Source organism: Microcaecilia unicolor, chromosome 12 (genome assembly GCF_901765095.1).
Source record: "Microcaecilia unicolor chromosome 12, aMicUni1.1, whole genome shotgun sequence".
In the NCBI taxonomy this organism is placed as follows: Eukaryota; Metazoa; Chordata; class Amphibia; order Gymnophiona; family Siphonopidae; genus Microcaecilia; species Microcaecilia unicolor.
Genome location: NC_044042.1, coordinates 37,756,930 through 37,781,703, shown reverse-complemented (window position 1 = coordinate 37,781,703; position 24,774 = coordinate 37,756,930). Strand labels below are relative to the sequence as shown.

Below are 24,774 nucleotides of genomic sequence, written 5' to 3'. Positions count from 1 at the left end.
GTAGTGAGCCAAAAATCTCCAGGTCTCTGAACACTTAGGTAGCTCAGGAATTTAGCAAACTTGAGGCAATCAGTCCTTGAACTTTAACTTCTGGTAATCTCCCATACTGGAAGAATTTTCATGACAATGATTCTGCTAGTGGTAATGTGTATATTTATTGTTATGGGTTAAAGTTATACCATTGGGGTGAATATTTGCATGATTGTTGGTTGAAATGTTAAGTAGTAGTAGTAGTAGTAGATGATAGACTGAAATACCCATACAAGTGATGCCTCTAGAACAAGTTTGAGATCTCTTGTACTTTATCAATCTCTGTCTCCAGTGGTATTGTTCTAGCATTTCTAGTACAAAATTTACTAGACAATTTTCACCTTTAAAGCATGCTGACTCTTGAGGGGAGAGGTGGTAGTTATTAAAGTATAAGTCAGGTTTTTTTCAAACATGCGTGGGATATGCATAAAGGAATCCTGTGCAGTAGGAATGGATCCTCAGAAGCTTAGCCGAAATTGGGTGGCGGAGCAGGTGGGGGAAGAGAGGTTGGTGGTTGGGAGGCGAGGATAGTGGAGGGCAGACTTATACGGTCCGTGCCAGAGCCGGTGATGGGAGGCGGGACTGGTGGTTGGGAGGCAGGAAATACTGCTGGGCAGACTTGTACGGTCTGTGCCCTGAAAAAGGCAGGTACAAATCAAGGTAAGGTATACACATATGAGTTTGTCTTGTTGGGCAGACTGGATGGACCATGCAGGTCTTTTTCTGCCATCATCTACTATGTTACTATGTAATTTACCATGGGAGTGACGAACTTGAGGTTACCCACTCCCATAGTATATGAATAATGTTGCTTGCAATCAGTCTTGCAGCTGTGCTATTCATAGGGCCTGGCAGCATCAGGCCTTAAAACCAAGGCTTAATGCTCCTGGGTTCTTCTTAAAGGGTCCAGCATATGATGTCCTGAACTACCCCAGAGGCCCTTATATGGAAGCTTCCCCTCCTAGTGGTAGTACCACAAGACTACCGCTAGGGGTCACGCACCATTTTGAACACAGTACTGGCAAGGGGCTGGAGTGACTGGGGATCCTGCTTCAACCCCACCAAAAACCAGGGATTATACCAGATAGGCCCAGGCAGGGGGGCTTCAGAATGATGGAGGCGTCTTTTGCTGATTGTAGGGGGCTTCAGGAAGGGGTCTTGATTTAAGGGGGGGCAGCTCAGGTTATTGTACACTGGCCCTTTTAAGAAGCAGCCAGGAACACTGGTCTGTGGCTTTGCAACCCTATGTTCAGGGCCGTGCCGATGCGGTAAGCGAGGTAAGCGCCGCAGGGGGGCACCCGCCTCTGAAGGGCGCCGCCGCGGTGCTTACCCTCGCCCCGCGCCGCAAAGGCCTTTAAATCTTTTACCTGGGTCGCAGCAGCGTCAGTAAAAGCGCTGCCGACCAGCAAGGGCGGGGCGGTCCGCCCCGAGTGTCATCAGAAAGGGGGGTGCCGCCGCTCCCGCTGCTCTTCTTCCTGGCAGCCCCTCCCCCGCACCAGCCCTTTAAAAATAAATTGCCGACGCGAATAGCGAGCGCAGCACCTCGTGTGCAAGTAAAAGAAGTGATTCCGATCATCTCATTGGGCCTTCCCTCACTGTCCCGCCCTCCTCTGACGCAACTTCCTATTTCCTCTAGGGCGGGACAGTGAAGGAAGGCCCAATGAGATGATCGGATTCGCTTCTTTTACTTGCACACGAGGTGCTGCGCTCGCTATCGCGTCGGCATTGGCAATTTATTTTTAAAGACGGGTGGCAGGGAGAAGACGAGGCAGGGTGAGGGTGGGGGACAGATGCGGTGAAGGTGGGGGGGACTCGGATAGCAGAAGGGACTGGGTGGGAGCCAGATGGGGTGAGGGGGACTCGGATGGGCAGAAGGGACTGGGTGGGAGACAGATGGGGTGAGGGTGGGGGGCACATGGATAGCAGAAGGGACTGGGTGGGAGACAAATGGGGTGAGGGTGGGGGCACTTGGATAGCAGAAGGGACTGGGTGGGAGACAGATGGGGTGAGGGGGACTCGGATGGGCAGAAGGGACTGGGTGGGAGACAGATGGGGTGAGGGTGGGGGCACTTGGATAGCAGAAGGGACTGGGTGGGAGACAGATGGGGTGAGGGGGACTTGGATGGGCAGAAGGGACTGGGTGGGAGCCAGATGGGGTGAGGGGGACTCGGATGGGCAGAAGGGACTGGGTGGGAGACAGATGGGGTGAGGGTGGGGGCACTTGGATAGCAGAAGGGACTGGGTGGGAGACAGATGGGGTGAGGGGGACTTGGATGGGCAGAAGGGACTGGGTGGGAGACAGATGGGGTGAGGGGGACTTGGATGGGCAGAAGGGACTGGGTGGGAGACAGATGGGAGAAGGGGCATGGATCTGGAACTGGGGTCTGAAAAGTGAGCAGGAGGGAGAATGGGGTCATGCCTGGGGCAGAGGTGGATGGGAGAATCAATGGATCTGGAACTAGGGGCAGCCGCAGGTGGGAACTGGGAGCCGAAAAGAGGGGGCATTGAGAGAGGGGGGATAGATCCTGGATGGAATGGGGAGTGAGAGGGAGGGCAGACCCTGAATGGATGGGAGGGGGAAAGAGAGAGGGCAAATGGTGAATCGAAGGAGCAGAGAGAAAGAGCAGACAGTGGATGGAAGGGGCAGAGATAGAGGGCAAATGCTGGAGGGAAAGGAGAGAGAGAGGGCAGATGGTGGATGGAAGGGGGAGAGAGAGATGGCAGACTGGGGCAGATGGTGGATGGAAGGGGCAGAAATAGAGGGCAGATGTGGATGGAAGGAACATTAGAGAGGGCAGACACTGGATGGCAGAGAGAGAGCGAAGACAGATGCTGGATGGAAGGAAGACGGTGAAAAGAAGATGAGGAAAGCAGAAACCAAAGACAACAAACTGTAAATATATATTTTTATTATTTTGCTTTAGGATATAGTATTTTAGCTGTGTTAATAAATGTTTATAAATAGAACATGTAAATAAGGTAATCTTTTTATTGGACTAATTTTAATACATTTTGACTTAACTTTCAGAGAACAAAACCCCCTTCCTCAGATCAGGATAGGATACTGTAACAGCACTATACTGTATTGACCTGAGGAAGGAGATTTTGGCCTCTGGAAGTTAAATGTATTAGTCCAATAAAATGGTATTATTTTATTTTCTGTATTTGTTTTATTTCTATTTGTTAATTTGTAAAGTGGTGATTGGTATTTGTTAGTTTTTTCAAATTTACATCTGCTGTCTTTATATTTTGCACAGTACTAGGAGACATTTTCTGTTTCTGTGGCGTTGCATTGTATGCAGAGTCTGGCATCGGGGGTTCAGTTTAATTTTTGTCTAAATAGAAAGTTTATGATTACTTATTCTATAGTGGATTAGGGTGTATCTGTGTTTGTGAAAAAGACATGGCTTTCAGTTGGCATTGACTGTGCAGGATCGACGATCTGTACTATTCTGTCTGGTTTCGTTTTACAATAGGTGAATTGATGTTGTAGTGCTTAAGATGCTTTCCTTTTCCTTGTGTGACTCATAGAAACGACTGCTTATGGTATGGTAAAATTGCTCTATAGGTCGTGTTTTGTATTCTCGGTATGCCTAGTACTGGATTTAGGGGGGGGGGGTGTTAAAAAATGACCGGCCCCAGGTGTCAACTACCCTAGCTACGCCACTGCTGCCGACGTCTCCCTTCCCTTTGCGCCTTTGGTTCCCTCAGTGTCCCGCCTTCTTCTGACGTCAGAAGAAGGCGGACACTGAGGGAACCAAGAGCGCAAAGGGAAGGGAGACGTCGGCAGCGCTCCGCTTTCACTGACGCTGCTGCGACCGGAAGTAAAAGATTTAAAGGCCCCAGGGCGCGGAGGGAAGGGCAGAGAGGCATGGATGGGAGGGCAGAGAGGCATCGATGGGAGGGCAGGGCCCAGGGAGAGGACAAATTGCTGGAAGGGGAGGGGAGAGAGGATTGCTGGCTATGGATGGAGGAGGGAAGGGCAGAGAGGGACAAGGATGGACATGGGGGCCCAGGGAGAGGACAAATTGCTGGAAATGGAGGGGAGGGGAGAGAGGAGGATTGCTGGCTATGGATGGAGGAGGGAAGGGCAGAGAGGGACAAGAATGGACATGGATGGGAGGGCAGGACCCAGGGAGAGAGGAGAGATTGCTGGAAATGGATATAGAGCAAGAAATGAAGAAGAAAGGAGAAAAGTAAAGAAATAAATGGAAAGGAAGCCCTGGAAATGGAGTTAAGAGGACAGATAGCAGCAGAATCAGATACTGGACCAGCATGATTGAAAAAAGAAAGTCACCAGACAACAAAGGTAGAAAAAAAAAATCATTTTATTTTCATTTTAGCATTTGGAATATGTCCACTTTGAGAATTTACAACTGCTATCTTATTTTGCAATGTATACCAATTTGTTTCTAAGAATATTGATGACAATTCCTTTCAGTGTGGCAAGTGGTGAGCGATCATTTTCATGGGGGGGGGGCGTGATCATTTTCACGGGGGGGCGCCAATTGATAGTCTGCAGGGGGGCGCCAGAGACCCTAGGCACGGCCCTGCCTATGTTCCCAGGCTGGAGAAAAATAAATATATTGAGTGACACTTGTGAAGGGTTAGGTAGATCCAGGAGCCGGAACTCCGGACTGGGGCGCTGGAAACGCCGACGTGGGTGGGAACAATGGAGGGACTACCGATCCCAGCATCCTCGGGAAGGATCACCTGAACCCTCTGGAAAGGCTAACCAAAACTGCAATGCCCCTGACTCCCAGAGGAGGCCACTAGACTCCTTTAAAGAAGGTGAACCAGACTACAACTCCCAGGTTCCCAGGGGGAGGAGGAGGAGGCTTTTGAGCAGGCTCATGATAAAGATTGGGAGCAGCTGGGGAGAGGAGATACAGCTTATGGAATGGATGCCTGAGGAGGTGATTACCAAGGTCAAAGAGGTTGGTGAAGGAATGCAGGTAGACCCCATGGATATTTCTGCCTTAGCCCGGGTGGAAAAGGGGCAATCTCAGAGCCTGCTAGCAACCTTGATGAACCGGTTAATTCATTTCGTTGAGAGAAAAGCCCAGAGAAGTATCTAAGTGGGTTCCCTGGTGAAGTAGCTTCCACCTGGCCCTGGGCTCAAGCATGACCCTTGGGGAGGATACCAGGAGTTAGTGGCTGGTATGAATAGGAGGGGGTCCCCTTGCTTCAGGTTGCTATGAGGTGAGGGTTTGCTAGGGTGAGTGTGAAGCGCGTAGCAAAACCTTTTTGGCTGAATGAACTTTGGGGAACTTTTGGGTGAAAGAACTTTGGGGCTTTTTGCCGAATGGACTTTGGGAACCTTTTTGCTGGGGAAAGTGCTGGAACATTTGCCCAAAGATTAGAGGACTTGATGAACTTGGGGAGGGAAGGATTTGGATTGTGGAACTCAGGGCTGGGTCAATACCTGTTGGAAAAGAGCTTGTTTTTTTGTTTTCCTTTTTGTTGCTGAGTTGAAGCTATAAGAGTGCTGGGGCTATGTACTAAGCCCGGGGAGGCATGTAGCCCCAGGGAGGAGACTATTCCTAATTAAATACAGGCAATTTCAGACTGCTTTGATATTGTTTGAACTGCCAAGTATCCAGAGTTACCTAGTAAACCTGGCGTGGAGTTGGGCCCAGGTCTGGGAAAGTCAAAGCACAGCCCAGCGGCGTGGGAAGGGTTTAAAATTGCCAGCTTGGAATTTTTCTAGTAATACAGCTTGCTAGTTCACTGCAAGTCGTATTTTTCATTTGCATAGCAATGAGCTATTTTGCATGCTTTGCATCTCATTAATGTGTAACAAAGTACCTCATACTGATGTGCATTATGATAATATAACATATGTTATTTCCTTTTAACACACATTAAGGGGGGAAATAATGAATGTTAGTACTCTAATGCACCTTAAATAACTGTCCCCTTAATAATTTGTATACTATTTCTCTAATTAACTGACTGAAAAGTCAAACAGAGATTTTATGAGCATTATTCAAAAGATATTTTCACTCTGTGCCTATAGAAAAAATGTTCATCAAATAAAACCCTATTAATCTACATATCTGAGACTATTGCCAATAAATTCTCCTGTCCGATATCAGGTGTTTCATGTTATTACTTTGACACTTTTTACCCATAAATTGGGTGACTGCTTCAGAATGGTATGAGTCTTTGGCACCATTAAAAGCTTTCACTCATCACTGTTTATTCTGCCAGGAAAGGTCAATAAAATATTTTTTAATAAGCCTGCTTGTTTCTAATTTCTAAAAATGGTGTTTTTCTTGGTAACTGGTAATGCAAAAAAATGTATCACTTTTCTAAAATATTGAGATTAGACAGGGGCAGCAGTGTCCAAAGTACTCTGCCATCTCTTTGCATATACAGTGCCTTACAGAGCACTCACTCTCATCAGTTCCCATTGACTGGATGGAACTACATTGTTTGTAGGTTATTGCCATAGTCACAGATAGTAGAGTTGTTGATAATTCCTCTAACCTCCGTACAATTAATGACGTTCTAATTTTTGCACAATTTAATGGGATTTGCGTTACAAGACGTATGAGGAGAGACTTGATGACCTGAACATGTATACTCTGGAAGAAAGGAGAAACAACGGGTGATATGATACAGACGTTCAAATATTTGAAAAGTATTAATCCGCAAACTAACCTTTTCCAGAGATGCGAAGGAGGTAGAACTAGAGGACATGAAATGAGATTGAAGGGGGGCAGACTCAAGAAAAATGTCAGGAAGTATTTTTTCACAGAGAGAGTGGTGGATGCTTGGAATGTCCTCCCACGGGAGGTGGTGGAAATGAAAACGGTAACGGAATTCAAACATGCGTGGGATAAGCATAAAGGAATCCTGTGCAGAAGGAATGGATCCTCAGGAGCTTAGTCGAGATCGGGTGGCAGAGCCGGTGGTGGGAGGCGGGGCTGGTGCTTGGGAGTCGGGGATAGTGCTGAGCAGACTTATACGGTCTGTGCCAGAGCTGGTGGTGGGAGGCGGGACTGGTGATTGGGAGGCGGGGATAGTGCTGGGCAGACTTATACGGTCTGTGCCAGAGCCGGTGGTGGGAGGCGGGGCTGGTGGTTGGGAGGCGGGGATAATGCTGGGCAGACTTATACGGTCTGTGCCCTGAAAAGGACAGGTACAAATCAAGGTAAGGTATACACAAAAAGTAGCACATATGAGTTTATCTTGTTGGGCAGACTAGATGGACCATGAAGGTCTTTTTCTGCCGTCATCTACTATGTTACTATCTAGAATTCTAAGCAGATTTATAGTAGAAAAGATTTTATTCATCTAGGTAGAACTAAACCTTTCTTATCAAAATCAATCAGCCTAATCACCAGCCAACTAAAAATCCAACCAATCTATTGAGCAACCAACCAGTCACTCTACTAACCAATGAAGAAAACAATTCAATACATTTTAATTATTAATTTATAACCCTCCTCCCCAGATTACAATGGACCCACCCAAAACATCCAACCACTGAAGAAAATCAAATCATCTTTTACTTCTGTCCTTTCCAATGATAACCCAAGGCAGGTACCAAAAAATTATACTAGAATAGTAATACAAAAAATAAAAACAATTCCATAAAATACTCACGGACAGAAAAGACTTGGACCAGCAATCAGGAAACCAACAATCAACCAAGAACTCAATCACCCAACCATTTATGGAAGTGGACGAGTAGTTTAGTGGTTAGAGCACTGGGCTGACAACCAGGGAAACCAGTCTCAAATCCCCTTGTGAGCTTGGAGAAATCATTTAATTCTCAATTCCTCAGGTACATACATAGGTTTCAAGCCCTCCAGGACATGGAAACACCTAGTGTACCTGAATGTAACTCACCTTGAGCTACTACTGAAAAAGGTATAAGCTAAAACAAATAAACTAATCATAGCTATCTATTCAGATCAACTAGGCCAGTGTTTTCCAAGTCTGGTCCTGGAGTACTCCTTGCCAGTCAGGTTTTCAGAATATCCAGAATGAATATGCATGAAAGATATTTGTATATAATGCAAATCAAGTTAATGTATATTTATTTATTTATTTGCAACACTTATACCCTGCGCTTTCCCACTTATTAGCAGGTTCAATGAGGCTTACAAGATAAAATAGAATGGATGACAGTTGTAATGTGGAGGGGCATAATCGTATGTCGCCGGCCAAATAGATCGCCGGCGATCTATGTTGGCAGCGGCGCTACAGCTGGCCGGAACCATATTATCGAAAAAGATGGCCGTCCATCTTTTTTTTCGATAATACGGTTTAGCCCGGCCAAATGCCGTGGAGTTCGCCAGGTTTGAGATGGCCGGGTTTGTTTTTCAGCGATAATGGAAAGTTATGTCGGCCATCTCAAACCCCGGCCAAATTCAAGGCATTTGGCCGTGGCAGGAGCCAGCATTTTTAGTGCACTGGCCCCCCTGACATGCCAGGACACCAACCAGCCACCCTAGGGGTCACTGCGGTAGACTTCAGAAAAGCTCCCACCACGTGCATCGCTTCCTTACTTTGGGAGCTGAGCCCCCCAAACCCACTACCCACAAATGTACTGCACCCACTAAAATTGCTCCAGGGACCTGCATACAGCCTCTAGGACATATTGCTGCTGTATAACTTTGGCACACCAGTTCAGACCTGAAGACTAATCTCTCTGAAAAAGTCCTTTCTTGAAATAAGCACGTTTACTCACAGTTAACTGCAGATCAGAGGTTGTGCCCCACTGGCAAAGAGTCCCCTGGTACTAAGATTAGCAGTAGGTCAGAGCTGGCACAATGGTGTACAATGCCCTCTTTCAGCACCATTCAATGTAAGAACTATGTTCTCTAATGTGGGTAACACAGGAAAGGGAACTAAAAATGGCTTACAAAAATGGCCACTATCGCATGGACTACAACAGGAAACAAAACAGGGCACACTCTGAACCAGTTAGCAGGGGGGAAAAGCACCATGGGAGTAGAGCCCAGTACCCTACACCCACCACAATGCATTGCTAATGTGACTCTGCAGGGCACCTAACAGAAAAGGTGTCACACTCACCCGAGAGCCACATCACAACCAGGGAAAGGCTGTCGGAAGATACAACACATTCTGCTGTCATGGAGGTGGGTACGGCATTTGAGGCTGGCATAAAGGCTGGCAAAAAAGGTTTTTAGTTTTATTTTTTTAGTTTGGAAGGGGATTGGTGACCACTGGGGGAGTATGGGGAGGTTATACCCCATTCCCTCCAGTGGTCATGAATGGGGCACCTTTTTGAGGCTTGGTCGTGAAAATAAAAGGACCAAGTAAAGCCGGCGAAATACTGCTTAACGCCGCTTTTTTTTTTCCTTTATCGGCGAAAGCCGGCCATCTGGTAGCCACGCCCATACCCGCCCATGTCCTGCCTTCGCTAATCTACCGACATGCCCCCTTGAACTTTCACCGGCGAAGCAACGGGAAAGCGGCGATGCTGTCAAAAATGCCGCTTTCGATTATACCGATTTCATCGCTTTTAAGAAATCGCCGGCCATCTCCCAATTTGTGTCGGAAGATGGCTGGCGATCACTTTCGATTATAAGCTGGATAGTGTATAAAGAGGTGGACAATTAGATGTGGGTAAGTAAGATGGGTAAGGGAGGAGGGTGGTAGAGGTAGGGAGTGGGAAGAGGGTGTATATTGGGATAGTGTGTTGTTAATTAAGGAAGAATGTATAATGAGGGTTGGAAGAGGGATGAATTCACAAGGATTAAGTAGGGAACCATATTTCAGGTTCTGTCTTAAAGTCTGATCCAGGTAGCGCAGATGGACTCCTAATTTAAGTCAAGTCATTTGTATAGGCTTGCTTGAAGAGGTAAGTTTTTAGCAGAGTTGGCTGCCTATGACGGAGAAGTTGGATGCATAATATGTTTTGTACTTAATTCCTTTACAGTTGGGAAGATGTAAGTTTAGATAAGTTCGAGAAGATCTAGAGCCGTTCCTGGTTGGAAGGTCAATCAGATTATACATGTAGCCTGGGGATTCTCCATAGATAATCTTATGAATCAGCGTATGGATTTTGAAATTTATTCGTTCCGTAATAGGGAGCCAATGAAGCTTTACACAGAGAGGTGTTGCGATCTCAAACCGCAACTTACCAAAAATAAGTCTGGCTGTGTTTTGGGCAGTTTGGAGTTTTTTCAGGATTTGGGCCTTGCATCCAATGAAAATGCTATTGCAGTAGTCAACATGGGTAAGTACAGTGGATTGGACCAAATTGCGTAAGGTTTATAGGGGAAGATAGGATTTCACGTGCTTCATCATCCACATCGTGTTGAACATTTTCTTTGTTGTAGTTTTTGCGTGATTTTCCAGAGTTAGGTGTTTGTCTAATAATACTCCTAAAAGTTTTAGGTTGTCAGGTATGAGGAAGTTGACGTCAGGTGTGTTGAGTGTAGTCAGAGTGAATGTAGAGTACTGGGATGTAAGGATATTCATTGTGGATATCCTGAAAACCTGACTGGCAAGGGGTACTCCAGGACTGGACTTGGGAAACACTGAACTAGGCCACTCAACAATCAACACAACTATGTATCTATTCTATCAAGAAGTCCAACAACAGCAATGGACCACTCAATCACCTAATTATTTCACCAACAGTATACTAAATTTTGTTTCTTATTATGTATTATAACAGATGCCTTATGATTTTTTTTCTTTTGCAAACCATCTTGATAGGAAAAGATAGGCAGTATCAAATGAAATAAAATTAAACTAAACTACCTATTCAACCATCCAAACAATCTTTAATTTAAAAAAGACATCTCAACCAACAGAGGTGGACTGACAGTGGTTGGGGCCCCTGGGAAGTAAAGGTCATTGGGTCCCCTCCACTGGCTACTGCCCACTGCCCCACCTCTACACCGCTGCCCCCTCCCTTATATTACAGCCCCCACCACCACTGCAGTTGCCACCCCCATCCTACACACTACAGACCGCTGCAAGTGGGTCCTACCTTGACAGGCCCAGGTGGTCTAGTGGCTTCTTCAGGTTTAGGAAAGAATCCCACTCTTTCTTGCCCACTGCCTAACTGTGCACGGGGCCTGCACCATCGTGTTGCCAAAATGGCTGCTGAGACTTCCAGCAGTACTACTACTACTACTACTATTTAGCATTTTTATAGTGCTACAAAGCGTACGCAGCGCTGCACAAACATAGAAGACAGACAGTCCCTACTCAAAGAGCTTACAATCTAATAGACAAAAATAAAGCAAGCAAATCAATTAATGTGTAGAGGAAAGAGGAGAGGAGGGTAGGTGGAGGCGAGTGGTTACAAGTCAAAAGCAATGTTAAACAGGTGGGCTTTCAATCTAGATTTAACTAACTACATTTAAATGGCTTTTCTCCTGTGTGGATTTTCTGATGCTTGGTCAGTGTATTCTTCTCAGTAAAGCTTTTACCACACTCACTACATGTAAATGGCTTCTCTCCTGTATGGATTTTCTGGTGTGTGATCAGTGTTGCCTTTACACTAAAGTTTTTACCACACTCAATACATGTAAACGGCTTCTTTCCTGTATGGATTCTCTGGTGTCTGGTCATTTTAAAAACACAGCACAGGCAGAGTAGCGGCAGCAGGCAGGAAAGAGTGGGATTCTTTCCTGCCCCCACAGAGGCCACTAGACCACCAGGGCCTTTCAAGGTAGGACCACCGGGGAAGGCTGTAGTGTGCGGTGGTGGCGGACAACCAAGCAGAGCCTCTAGGCCCCCTAGAGCCCCTGGGCCCTCGGGCACTGCCTGGTTGCCTGAATGATCAGTCTGCCCTTGTCAACCAATCACCCCTTCTTCAAATACAAGTTACTAAAGGAGGGAGTTATCAACATGGATGACCATTATTTTACCACAAGTCATGCTATTTTAGTACAGGGTCTCACTGCATATAAAATGGGGCCCTATACTAAATTAGAATGACTCCTGATAAAATAACCCATCTTGACAGTTGTCGCGTCTCTCGCGCTTGCCGCGCTCTCGAGGACCTTGGCATACCTTCAGGCTTCTTCCCCGGGAGCGCGGGGTTTGTGAGTCCATAGGCCACTACTGTGGAGCGGCAGTGGCAGGCAAAATCACCTTCCAGGTAGAGATGAAACAAGACTGGCCCGGAACCCCGGACTGGAGTTCTACACCGGAACACCCGGAACTGGAACGCACCGGACGGGTGCACACTGGAGTGGGGCCTGCTGGACTGGACACACTGGAGTGGCCCCACTGGACTGGAACATACAGGAGTGAAACCCGCTGGACTGGAACACACTGGAGCGGAACCCGCGGAACTGGAACACCCTGGACCTAGGCTTCACCTACACTTGACTGCCTTTCCCCGAGGGTTGAGCCCTCAGGTTCTGGCAGCCGGTAGGACTTACAGGAACAGCAGGAATGAAGATCCAGGAGTGCCCCCTGGCACCTAGGCGAAGGCAAGGCAGACAAGCAGGGACTGTCCGGGTTCTGGCAGTCGGCAGGATTCAACACAATGACTAGTAAACTGTACCCAAGCTAATAGGAACGCTATACCCAGGCAAACCAGTCATACACAGGAACATACACAGAGCAAACTCAGGAGACTTGGAAGGCTATACACCAGCTAACAACTAAGCTGTGCCCAAGCTAACAAGTCATGCACTGGAAACAAACGCAGAACACTAGCAAAGCTTTACACAGGCTACAAGCCACACGGTGCCTAAGCTGGCTAGTCAAGTAATAGGAACAAACCCAGAGAACTAGCAAAGCTATACACAGGCTACAAGCCAGACGGTGCCTAAGCTGGCTAGTCTATCACTAGGAACCAACACAGAGAACTAGCAGAGCTATGCACAGGCTACAAGCCAGACGGTGCCTAAGCTGGCTAGTCTACACCAGGAACAAACACAGAGAACTAGCAGAGCTATGCACAGGCTACAAGCCAGACGGTGCCTAAGCTGGCTAGTCTACACTAGGAACAATCACAGTCTTGGGATAGTGGCTAGCAAGGGCGGCTAGTCTAACACTAGGAACAAATACAGAGAACTAGCAGAGCTATGCACAGGCTACAAGCCAGACGGTGCCTAAGCTGGCTAGTCTACACTAGGAACAATCACAGTCTTGGGATAGTGGCTAGCAAGGGCGGCTAGTCTAACACTAGGAACAAACACAGTCTTGGGATAGTGGCTAGCAAGGGCGGCTAGTCTAACACTAGGAACAAACACAGTCTTGGGATAGTGGCTAGCAAGGGTGGCTAGTCTAACACTAGGAACAAAAACAGTCTTGGGATAGTGGCTAGCAAGGGCGGCTAGTCTAACACTAGGAACAAACACAGAGAACTAGCAGAGCTATGCACAGGCTACAAGCCAGATGGTGCCTAAGCTGGCTAGTCTACACTGGAAACAAACACAGAGAACTAGCAGAGCTATACACAGGCTACAAGCCAGACGGTGCCTAAGCTAGCTAGTCTACACAAACACAGAGCACTAGCAAAGCTATACACAGGCTACAAGCCAGACGGTGCCTAAGCTAGCTAGTCTACACAAACACAGAGCACTAGCAAAGCTATACACAGGCTACAAGCCAGACGGTGCCTAAGCTAGCTAGTCTACACAAACACAGAGCACTAGCAAAGCTATACACAGGCTACAAGCCACACGGTGCCTAAGCTAGCTAGTCTAAACAAACATAGAAACTCACACAGAGCAAACACTGAAACTGTGTACAGAGCACTCTATACACCAGGACCTTTAGATGAGATGCAAAGGCCAGGACTGTAGTCTCTAAGTGATTAATAAAGCCCTTCAACACCAGAGCCACAGCTGCAGCAATCACCTTGCAACCAAACAGAGGCTTGACACACAGAGCAGTCAGCCCATAGGAAGGAACAGCGGAAGCCATCTTGGATACTGGCAAAGAGGAGGTGGCGGCAGCCATCTTGGAAGAGGCAAAGCCCACACAGGTGAGGTTCAGTAGGGCAATCAGCACACAGAGCCAGAGAGAACCTAAGACAGACACAGACACAGAGACAAGCAGAAGCCAGCACAGACACTGACTCCCAGAAACAGGGTAAGTCTGAGGGTTGTCACGGCCACAGACGGGACAACAGTAGCCCACATTGATAACTTCCCCCCAAATGCAAAAACATTTCTGAAGAATAGCACATTAAAAGTGAAGACTTACATTAAACCGGGAGCCTGTTGTCTGTCGAGATCGTTTTTCTGCAAGAAGATCTTTGACGGTATGCTTTACTCTGACACCTTGATAAATTCGTTTATTGAAGTCTGTGGGGACTAAGCACATGAACTAGAATTACAGTTTGTCTTACTGAAATATATAAAAGGCAATTCTATAAACCTGGGCCTAAATTTAGGAACCAGCAGTGTGTTAATTTATAGAATAGTAGTGCTTACACATATAATTGGCACAATAATTGGCAGATGTGTGCATGCCAGGCGCTACTCTATAAAAAGTGCAACTAAATCATGTACCATGGATTCTGTATATGGCACCCAGATTTGGGCATGCTTCTGAGATGTGTGCCCAATTTAATTGGCTAACGATCTGTTGAGCATCAATGATTGGATGCTAACAACCAATTAGTGATGATAATTAGCACCCATTAGGATTTGCACACGCCTCTGGCTATGCACTATTCTATATCGATGGGCACCTAAATCCCATAGTGAGCATTCCAAAAAGGGGATGTGGCTGTGGGAGGGGCATGGGTGAGTCATGAGCGCTCCAAAAAGTTGCACGCAGTGTTATAGAATACTGGGTATTTATGGAATTTCCACTTAATGCGCAGCTCACAGGGGCTTGTACATGTAAGCAGAGCATGGACATATCATGGGTGTATCACCAAGTGACGTGCATAACTTATAGAATACTATCATCTGGGCACATTGCATGGCACACTTAGGTGCACCTATCTAAGCCAGCCATTGACCTGCCATAACTAGGGACATCTAAGTTTTAGAACACAAGTGCAACTTCGCACTGGTATTCTAGAAAAGCTAAGCACACCCTTAAGCCGTTACAGAATTATTGCATGGCACACTTAGGTGCACCTATCTCAGCCAGCCATTGACCTGCCATAACTAGGGACATCTAAGTTTTAGAACACAAGTGCAACTTCGCACTGGTATTCTAGAAAAGCTAAGCACACCCTTAAGCCGTTACAGAATTATTGCATGGCACACTTAGGTGCACCTATCTCAGCCAGCCATTGACCTGCCATAACTAGGGACATCTAAGTTTTAGAACACAAGTGCAACTTCGCACTGGTATTCTAGAAAAGCTAAGCACACCCTTAAGCCGTTACAGAATTATTGCATGGCACACTTAGGTGCACCTATCTCAGCCAGCCATTGACCTGCCATAACTAGGGACATCTAAGTTTTAGAACACAAGTGCAACTTCGCACTGGTATTCTAGAAAAGCTAAGCACACCCTTAAGCCGTTACAGAATTATTGCATGGCACACTTAGGTGCACCTATCTAAGCCAGCCATTGACCTGCCATAACTAGGGACATCTAAGTTTTAGAACACAAGTGCAACTTCGCACTGGTATTCTAGAAAAGCTAAGCACACCCTTAAGCCGTTACAGAATTATTGCATGGCACACTTAGGTGCACCTATCTAAGCCAGCCATTGACCTGCCATAACTAGGGACATCTAAGTTTTAGAACACAAGTGCAACTTCGCACTGGTATTCTAGAAAAGCTAAGCACACCCTTAAGCCGTTACAGAATTATTGCATGGCACACTTAGGTGCACCTATCTAAGCCAGCCATTGACCTGCCATAACTAGGGACATCTAAGTTTTAGAACACAAGTGCAACTTTGCACTGGTATTCTAGAAAAGCTAAGCACACCCTTAAGCCGTTACAGAATTATTGCATGGCACACTTAGGTGCACCTATCTAAGCCAGCCATTGACCTGCCTAACTAGGGACATCTAAGTTTTAGAACACAAGTGCAACTTCGCACTGGTATTCTAGAAAAGCTAAGCACACCCTTAAGCCGTTACAGAATTATTGCATGGCACACTTAGGTGCACCTATCTAAGCCAGCCATTGACCTGCCATAACTAGGGACATCTAAGTTTTAGAACACAAGTGCAACTTTGCACTGGTATTCTAGAAAAGCTAAGCACACCCTTAAGCCGTTACAGAATTATTGCATGGCACACTTAGGTGCACCTATCTAAGCCAGCCATTGACCTGCCTAACTAGGGACATCTTTAGAACACAAGTGCAACTTCGCACTGGTATTCTAGAAAAGCTAAGCACACCCTTAAGCCGTTATAGAATTGGCACTAAGCCTGAAATGAGGCACCAGTTTATACAATTGCTGCCATTTTGGGCTAGATTCTATATATGGCGCCACAAAAAATCAGTGATGAAAAAGCGCTATTCTATAAACTAAAGTTAGTCACAGTTTATAGAATAACGCTTACACTCGGGAATCATGCCTATCATTAGGCACGGACATTTGTACCAGCTGAAATGTGGTGCAAAGTACACACCTAAATTAGGCGCATATCCCCGTCATTCTATAATGCACATACATTTTAGAAACGCCCCCGTTACACCCATGACCTGCCATTTCCATGCCCCCCTTTTTCAGATTGCAAATACATCCCAATTAAATCTAATTAGTGCCAATAATAAAAAGCCAATTATTAGCACTAATTAGCTCACTATTCAAATAAATTGCGCACACAAATTGGGCATGTGCCCAAATTTATGTGCACAATTTTTGGCAACTTTTATAGAATTAGGAGGATCATGCCTAATTCTCCTAGACACATAAATGTAAATCCAGACAAAAATAGCTTTCTTGATAATCAGGCTGGATTCTATAAAATATTACACAGTCTGTGTTTCCTTTTTTTTTTTTACAACATTAACTCGGTAAAGGAATTAATCTAATCAATGCAAAAATAGAACATAATAAAGAGCTGGTCATAGTCCCAGAAAAGAAGTAGTGACACAAATAGATGTTATGACATCCTGTGCATGAATACGGGGAAGAAAAAAAAGTTTTGCGCAACCAAACAAGGGAAAATGAATGTGTTTTTCTCCAAAAATAGTTTATCATCAGACATGGAAACAGTAATAGTCTATGGCTCCTTATAAGCACTTGAGTAACGTGGTAACATAGTAGATGACGGCAGAAAAAGACCTGCGCGGTCCATCCAGTCTGCCCAACAAGATAAACTCATATGTGCTACTTTTTGTGCATACCTGACCTTGATTTGTATCTGCCATTCTCAGGGCACAGGCAGTAGAAGTCTGCCCAGCACTAGCCCTGCCTCCCAACCACCAGCCCCGCCTCCCACCACCGGCTCTGCCACCCAATCTCGGTGAAGCTTCTGAGGATCCATTCCTTCTCAACAGGATTCCGTTACTGTTTTCATCTCCACCACCTCCCGTGGAAGGGCATTCCAAGTATCCACCACTCTCTCCATGAAAAAAATAAGTGCACTGAAACATGTCATTTACATGTGTAAGAGTGCTACACACTATGCTGTGGTAAAGAATGAATGGTATAAAAAACAAAACTTAAAGGGTTGCATATATGTTTGTATGTCAAGCTTTGCATTGTAAAAGCCATATCCCGGTGCCCTCTTTCTCTGTATATACATTTATTTTTAAACCAAAGTTTCTAGAAGTGGTAGTGCTTCCACCTGTCTGTATTCTAGCAGACTGATAAAAGGGAATGTTTAAAGACATTTACCCAGTTTAATAAGTATTAATGTGAGTAAAATCATCCAAGTGGAAATTGCCCTGTTGTAGCATGCTAAAAGTATGTGTGAGCTTCCACAGCTGCATGAAAAAAGAAGTGATGCTATGGCATATTAAGGCTGGTGGAGAAAAAACAGCTTATGATTTTTTTTGTTGTTCAACATTGCAAGAATGAGAAATCCAGATACAAAATCATTTTAAACAGCAGTACAAATTTATGTATCTTTTTATTGCATAATGCTGTTATCCATACATATGGGGGGTTCATTTTCAAAGCACTTAGACAAAAAAAATAGTAACCTATGGTATTTTGAGGGGCATTTTCGATATGACGTCTAAGTCGGATTTTGGACATCTTGTGCTAAACATCCCAGTTCCGAATAGCAAATGTAACCCTTTTTGAAAAAGCAAAATGTCTGTCTATATTTGTGACAAGGTTTTGTGCTCTGTGCATTTATCTATTCAGACCATTTTTGAAAAAAAAACAACAACAACGTACAAGTGTAAAGTGTAGATAATCAAGCCATTGGGATGTAGAGGGCCAGCATTTTTAGCAGACTGATCCCCCAGACATCCCAGGAGAACAATGGGGCACCCTAGGGGGCATTGCTGTGGACTTCATATAAATGCTCCCAGGTACATATCTCACCCTTGCTCCTTTATCTTGTCTGCTAAGTCCTCCAAAATCTGTTACCTCCAACTGTAAACCACTAGAATAGCCCTTACGGGTGAAGAGGACACCAATATGTGGGTACAGTGGATTTCTGGTGAGTTTTGGAGGGCTCACAATTTCCACCACAAGTCTAACAGGTATGGGGAGGTATGGACCTGGGTCCACCTGTCTACAAAATGTACTGGTGATAACTGAAACACCACCTACCACAAATGAACTTACACAGCACTTCAGAAACAAAATAGCAAACATAAGATCAAACCTTGCGAAACATCAAGCAACCATCACAGACTACCTACAAGACTACAAAACAAATGACAACCACACCATAGCAGACAAAATATGGACCAAATTCACACCACCCCAACTAAACACAGTAAAGTCACTACTAACAAAATATGCACCTGCATATTGCCTCCTAGACAATTGCCCCAACTACATAATGAAAAACCCACTGGACTGGTTCACGAAACGGTTCACCAAACACATCACATACATGTTTGAACTAGGCTAATTCCCCAACAGACAAACGCAACACAGTACTCACAGCTATCCCCAAAAATGCATGTAGCAAGATCAACGATATAACAAACTACAGACCAGTGGCCTCATACCACTACTGACCAAGACAATGGAAGGCCTAGTAATACAACAACTAATGGAATACCTGACAAAATGTGCAATCCTCCATAACTCCCAATAAGGCTTCAGACCACAACACAGCACTGAGATGGTTATAACCACCCTGATAACAAAATTCAGAAGCATAATATGCCAAGGACAAAATATGCTGCTACTACTACAGTTCGATATGTCAAGTGTGTTCGACAGACCACACTACACTAATGACACTGCTTGACAACATGGGGATCAGCAGTGCAGTTGCAACATGGTTCAATGACTTCCTAAGGACCAGATCCTATATTGTAAAGATGTCTAACCAGATAATGGCCCCATGGATCTCGCAATGTGTAGTACCACAGGGATCGCCACTACCACCAATACTGTTCAACATAGTGATGGCGTCACTAGGAAAGAAACTGGAACAAATGGGTTTCAACCCTTTCATATATGCAGATGACATCACCATCTTCATGCCTTTTCACAACAGTATAACAATCATACTAGACAAAATTTAATAAGGTCTGGACCTCATGGAAGAGTGGGCAACAACTTTCAATCTCAAACTGAACAGAGACAAAACCAAATTCCTGGTCCTAACCAGCCCACACAACCTCACATCTTACCAAAACGTCACAATCAACCAACAAACATATTAGATCGAAACACAACTAAAAACACTAGGAATCATCCTCGATAAACACCTAACACTAGACAATCAAGTATCAACAGTTACAACAAAATGCTTCAAAATGCTTTGGAAACTGAATAGAATAAGATACTACTTCCCCAGAAACTCATTCAGGATACTAGTCCAATCAACGATACTTTCGTAACAAGACTACTGCAATGCAGCACATAGGATGCAAGGAAAGCACATTAAAATCCCTACAAACAATTCAAAACACAGCAGCAAGACTGATTTTCAAGAAGGCAAAATACAAGAAAGCAACTCTGCTGCTTGTAAAACTCCATTGGCAAGACTACTTTTCAAAGCGAGCACACTAATCTACAAAATACTATTTGGAATGGCACTCAAATACATGCAGGACATGATTGAGTTATCCCTAAGAAAAGCAAGCCCCGAAACCAGAAGTTACCTACTATTACATCTACCCAACTGCAGAAACATTACCTACAAAACCATCTACACAGCAGGATTTAGCTACCTGGGTTCCAAATGGTGGAACTCTATACCAACAGCCATAAGAAGCATCACAAATATCCAACACTTCAGGAAAGAAATGAAAACCTACCTCTTCAAAATAATTCTATAGCTAACCACAAAAGCACCACCACTTTTCCTCTCAAATCGAACCTTTCAAAATCTAACAAATAAAGAACTTCAAAAATGACAAAAGCTATGGTTGTCTTCCTCACCAAATCTATGTATTCACAAACCCTATGAATAATGAACAGATATACAGATGTACTCTCCATACCACAAAGCATGATTGTTATTCCACCAAAATGTAAATTGTGAGCCACTTTGAACCAAAACTTGTTTTTGGATAATACTGCGATACAAGAATGCATAAATATATAAATACAGTGCACTGCACCCACCAGTTCACTACTCCAGGGACCTGCGTGTTGTTCTAGTGGACCTGGTTATAACATCTGAGGATGTCATTTTTATTTATTTTTTGGGAGGTGGGAGGTGGGACCACTGGGGTAGGAGGGGGTCAGTGACCACTGAGAGAGTAAGGGGGGGTCATCCCTGATTCCCTACAGTGGTCATTTAGGGCACCTTTTTGTGCTTTATTCATTCTGAAAACAGGTCTAGACCAAAACGTTAAGTTTCCACCGTAGACATTTTTGTTTTGTTCCATTATGGCTGTGAAATGTACAAGTGTTAGGCACGCCCTAAGCCCATCCTAATTCCACCTTCAAAACGCCCTAACACGCCCCCCCCCCCCCCTTGTGATTTGGACACAAAATGCATAGATAAAAATCTGCAAAACAGGTTTCGAAAAATACCAAGTTGGATGTTTAGAGAAGAAATCCGACCAAGTGGTGTTTTATGACACTTTTTAGACATTTTTCTCTTTTGAAAATGAGCTCCTTTGTGTGTCTAAGTGATTTGAAAATGAGCCCCATGGTAAGATATGCCTGATCAGAAGTAAAATGTATATTTTTGATTTAATTCTTTATTTCCACTCTCTTGTACAACATATAGCATGCAATACAAAACACAATATATGCTTGGTATTTGCCATCCCCCTTATGAAATACCCCAAGAAATGACCCATAAATGCAGCTATAAGTAGAACATTGTATAGAGGTGATTGGGTATCAGTTTTAACATCCACTTTGGTTGGCTGTTTAATTCAATAACAGATAACGTGGAACAGAATTAGAGAAAAGGCAAAGTCTCCCGGGTAATAGATCGTAAGAGAAACAGATAAAATCAATTGAAAACTGCACATTTATAGGGGATAGTTCCGTGAAGTGGGTGCTACCATTTATGTGCTGATTTTGCCCATAAATTATTAGAAAACTAGCATATATGTGCAAAATGCCAAAAATCCACCCAAGTGCCAGTCTGTAAATATGCACATATCTTACATAACACATATTTCACATGAGCAGGACTCCCATTTACACATGGAACTTATAGAATATTCTATAATTATTACCACCACTTCCCTCCCCCCCCCCCCCCAAGTGTGGCAAAATGTCGCTTTCCCTTTCCTTCATCTGCAAGCATATGCATATCTGTTCAGGCAATGAGTATGAAAAGACATGGTAAGGCGTGTCTCATTAGAGTGATAAGGGTATATGAGGCATGTGTGTCTGTGTTTATATGTGTGTCCTTGCATATGTGTGGGTATGTGTGTTTGTGCCTATGTTAATAGACAAACAGAGAGATGGATGGAGCCTCCCCAATAGATGCTATTGCTTGGGTAAAATACACCTACAATGGGTGTAGGGTACATTGGAGGAGACTGTCAATAACCGGGATGTTTAAACCAATAAATCAAGAGACAGACATCAATGAAGATGAATACCTACAGCTTATGTTGTACATTTCCATGGATTATGAAGCTAAAGATTTTATTGTAACTATACATGTGAGCTCTAGATACTACACAACATTGAGTGCTACAATAGCCTGGATGTCAAGCTGAAAGTGGCTGGTCTTTCTATTGCTGCTTCTCAACACTAGATGCTTCATCCAACTGATGATAGGCAATATATGTTGAAAGGCAGAAAAGGAGCTTTTCTATAGCACAATTCAGACCAGAGAGACTGTTAATATTCGTTACAAAGGGCTGATGCCTTCAGTATGTACAACAATACCTGTGGGTTTCTCAACTTTCTTTTTTTTGAAGATGAAAAACTCGTACCATCTCAAACAAACACACCAGCTTTTATTAAATAATAAGCTTTGTAATTGCCTCCCTGAACAAGTCCCGACAGGGTCTTTTATTGTCTAACTAATTTAAAAGCTGGACTTTCTGTTAATAAGTCTTTGCTTTTAGCTTTACATGCAGTACCAAAGATGCTCATCCTCACAATACACTGGGACCAACGGCAAACTTGCTTAACTGAAGAACATTTATCTCACTCTGCTACTGAATGCAAAAAAACATAAAAAAAATAAAGCAGATGGTGGTGTCTTAACAAAGGCCGTGAGAGATCAGTTAAATAAGCCATTGCTAACCATAAAGGCATTTCTTTGAAAAGGCAATGAATAGCTCTGAAACTACTGGCCTAGTACAAATTTTTCATAACTACAATAACTGTTGTTATTAAGTTCTAGCCCACTGGAGAAGCTGGTGAGATTTCAGAGCACAGTTAGCATGGGATATAGTCAAGTTTGATTCGAGCATTGTGTGCTTCATTTGTCTGTATGATACTTTTACTGGAGGATAAAGATATAATAATACTATATCCTGAGAGTGGAAGGAATAGTCTACAAGGTACAGCAGTGGGCTAAGAACTGTGAAACTTGGGTTTAGATCCTTCTGCCATTCCATGCACTTTTGACAAGTCACTTTGGGACCCTTTTACTAGACTGTGTTAAGCGCTAATGCGTACATAATACAAGAAAAATGGCCTAATACAGGAAGTGCTAAAGCCTTCTGCGGTAGTTTTGTCTAAACACGTGGTATTTTGGGGGGGGAAAGGGTGTGTCGGGGCACAGAATGGCCATGGAAGCACTATCCAGCAAGCACACTGACGTTACCAGTGCACAAACTAGTTAGTGCATCCATAAATAGTGCATAAATCTCACACTAGATAATCATGCGAAAAATGTTACAAAGAAAATGTTCCACACAATGTGGAAACTCAAAAGGATAAAACCTTACTTCCCAAGGGAGGTATTCCGCAGTCAATGGTGTTGAGCCATTTGGATTATTGCAATTCCATCTTTGCCGGATGCAAAGCACAAATTATTAAGAAACTCCAAACAGCCCAAAACACGGCAGCCAGACTTATATTTGGAAAAGCGAAATACGAAAGAGCCAAACCCCTCAGAGAAAAAATTACACTGGCTTCCACTAAAAGATCGAATTACATTCAAAACCTGTACCCTGGTTCATAAAATTGTCCACGGCGAGGCCCCGATTTATATGTCAGACCTCATAGACCTACCAGCAAGGAACACAAAACAAATCATCACGCACATTCTTGAACCTCCATTACCCCAACTGCAAAGGACTTAAATATAAATCAATATATGCATCTAGCTTCTCCTACATCTGCACGCAACTATGGAATGCACTACCAAGTACCATAAAAGCAACGCACGATTTGGCAGCCTTCCGGAAACTATTAAAGACTAACCTGTTCAAAGAGACTTATCATTCGGACCCTTCTTAAATGAATTGTCATCACAACTTTGCCAGAACAAGTCAACATTGTACTTTTTTATTTGTTTACTTTAATCTCACTGGCAATATTGAATGTTATGCATTATCCTTGTTCTCAGTTACCTAAAATGAATTGTATATCTATTCATCTCTAATTTCTACTATATTTTCTGTACTTAAAATGCAATAATATTCTGTATTTCTCATTCTGATAATGGCGATCGCCATTGCGCCATAATGTAAGTCACATTGAGCCTGCAAATAGGTGGGAAAATGTGGGATACAAATGCAGCAAAAATAAATAAATAACGCAGGAGCCTTTAGCGCCTCCCAAGTCGTAAGCCCATTTCCAGCATGGCCGTAAAAGAGGAATTTTTCCATTTGCTAATGGTAGCATTAACGTGTGGGCATTCCAAGAATTTGCGCACACTGTTACAAAATACACCTGATCCACACCTAATTTAGGCACTGGGATTTACACCAGGTTTCAGTTGTTTTTTTTATTTGACCGACGGCGTTTTCACAGGAGCCAAATGAAGTACTTGCTTGTTGAAGCTGAGACAACGCTTTTACTTCTTCTAATTGGGGAATTGAATTCCCAAACTTTACGTATTTTGCAACTTAAAATTGGACCCCTGTTGTCTCAGTCTTGAAGGCCCAGCTGTGCTTTTTTTTCCCCTCTCTGTATACTTTCTGTGTATGCTGTATTACCCTCTCTGTTTGCTTTGTACCTAAAAGTTAGGTGCAGATCCCAGTGCTAGGTGCTAATCTATAAACAGCGCCCAACTCAGAGTGCCATTTAGAGAATAGCACTGAGAACTCATAATTTTGGTGCTGATATTTCAGTGCCATATATAGAATTTAGTCTAGTAAGTGCAAAGAGTGTGCACTGTTTGG

The 24,774-nt window shown here is 44.1% G+C and overlaps 1 protein-coding gene across 1 annotated transcript in view; it reads right to left on the bottom strand.

The window, feature by feature from the left end:
- The window catches only part of C12H11orf53 (chromosome 12 C11orf53 homolog), a 42,608-nt gene extending 28,295 nt beyond the window's left edge, over positions 1 to 14,313 (bottom strand). Inside the window, exon 1 of the mRNA XM_030221498.1 lies at positions 14,194 to 14,313. Within this exon, the coding sequence (XP_030077358.1) occupies positions 14,194 to 14,313 (120 nt within the window). The remainder of the gene's footprint in view (positions 1 to 14,193) is intronic.
- Between the last annotated feature and the right edge of the window lie 10,461 nt (positions 14,314 to 24,774).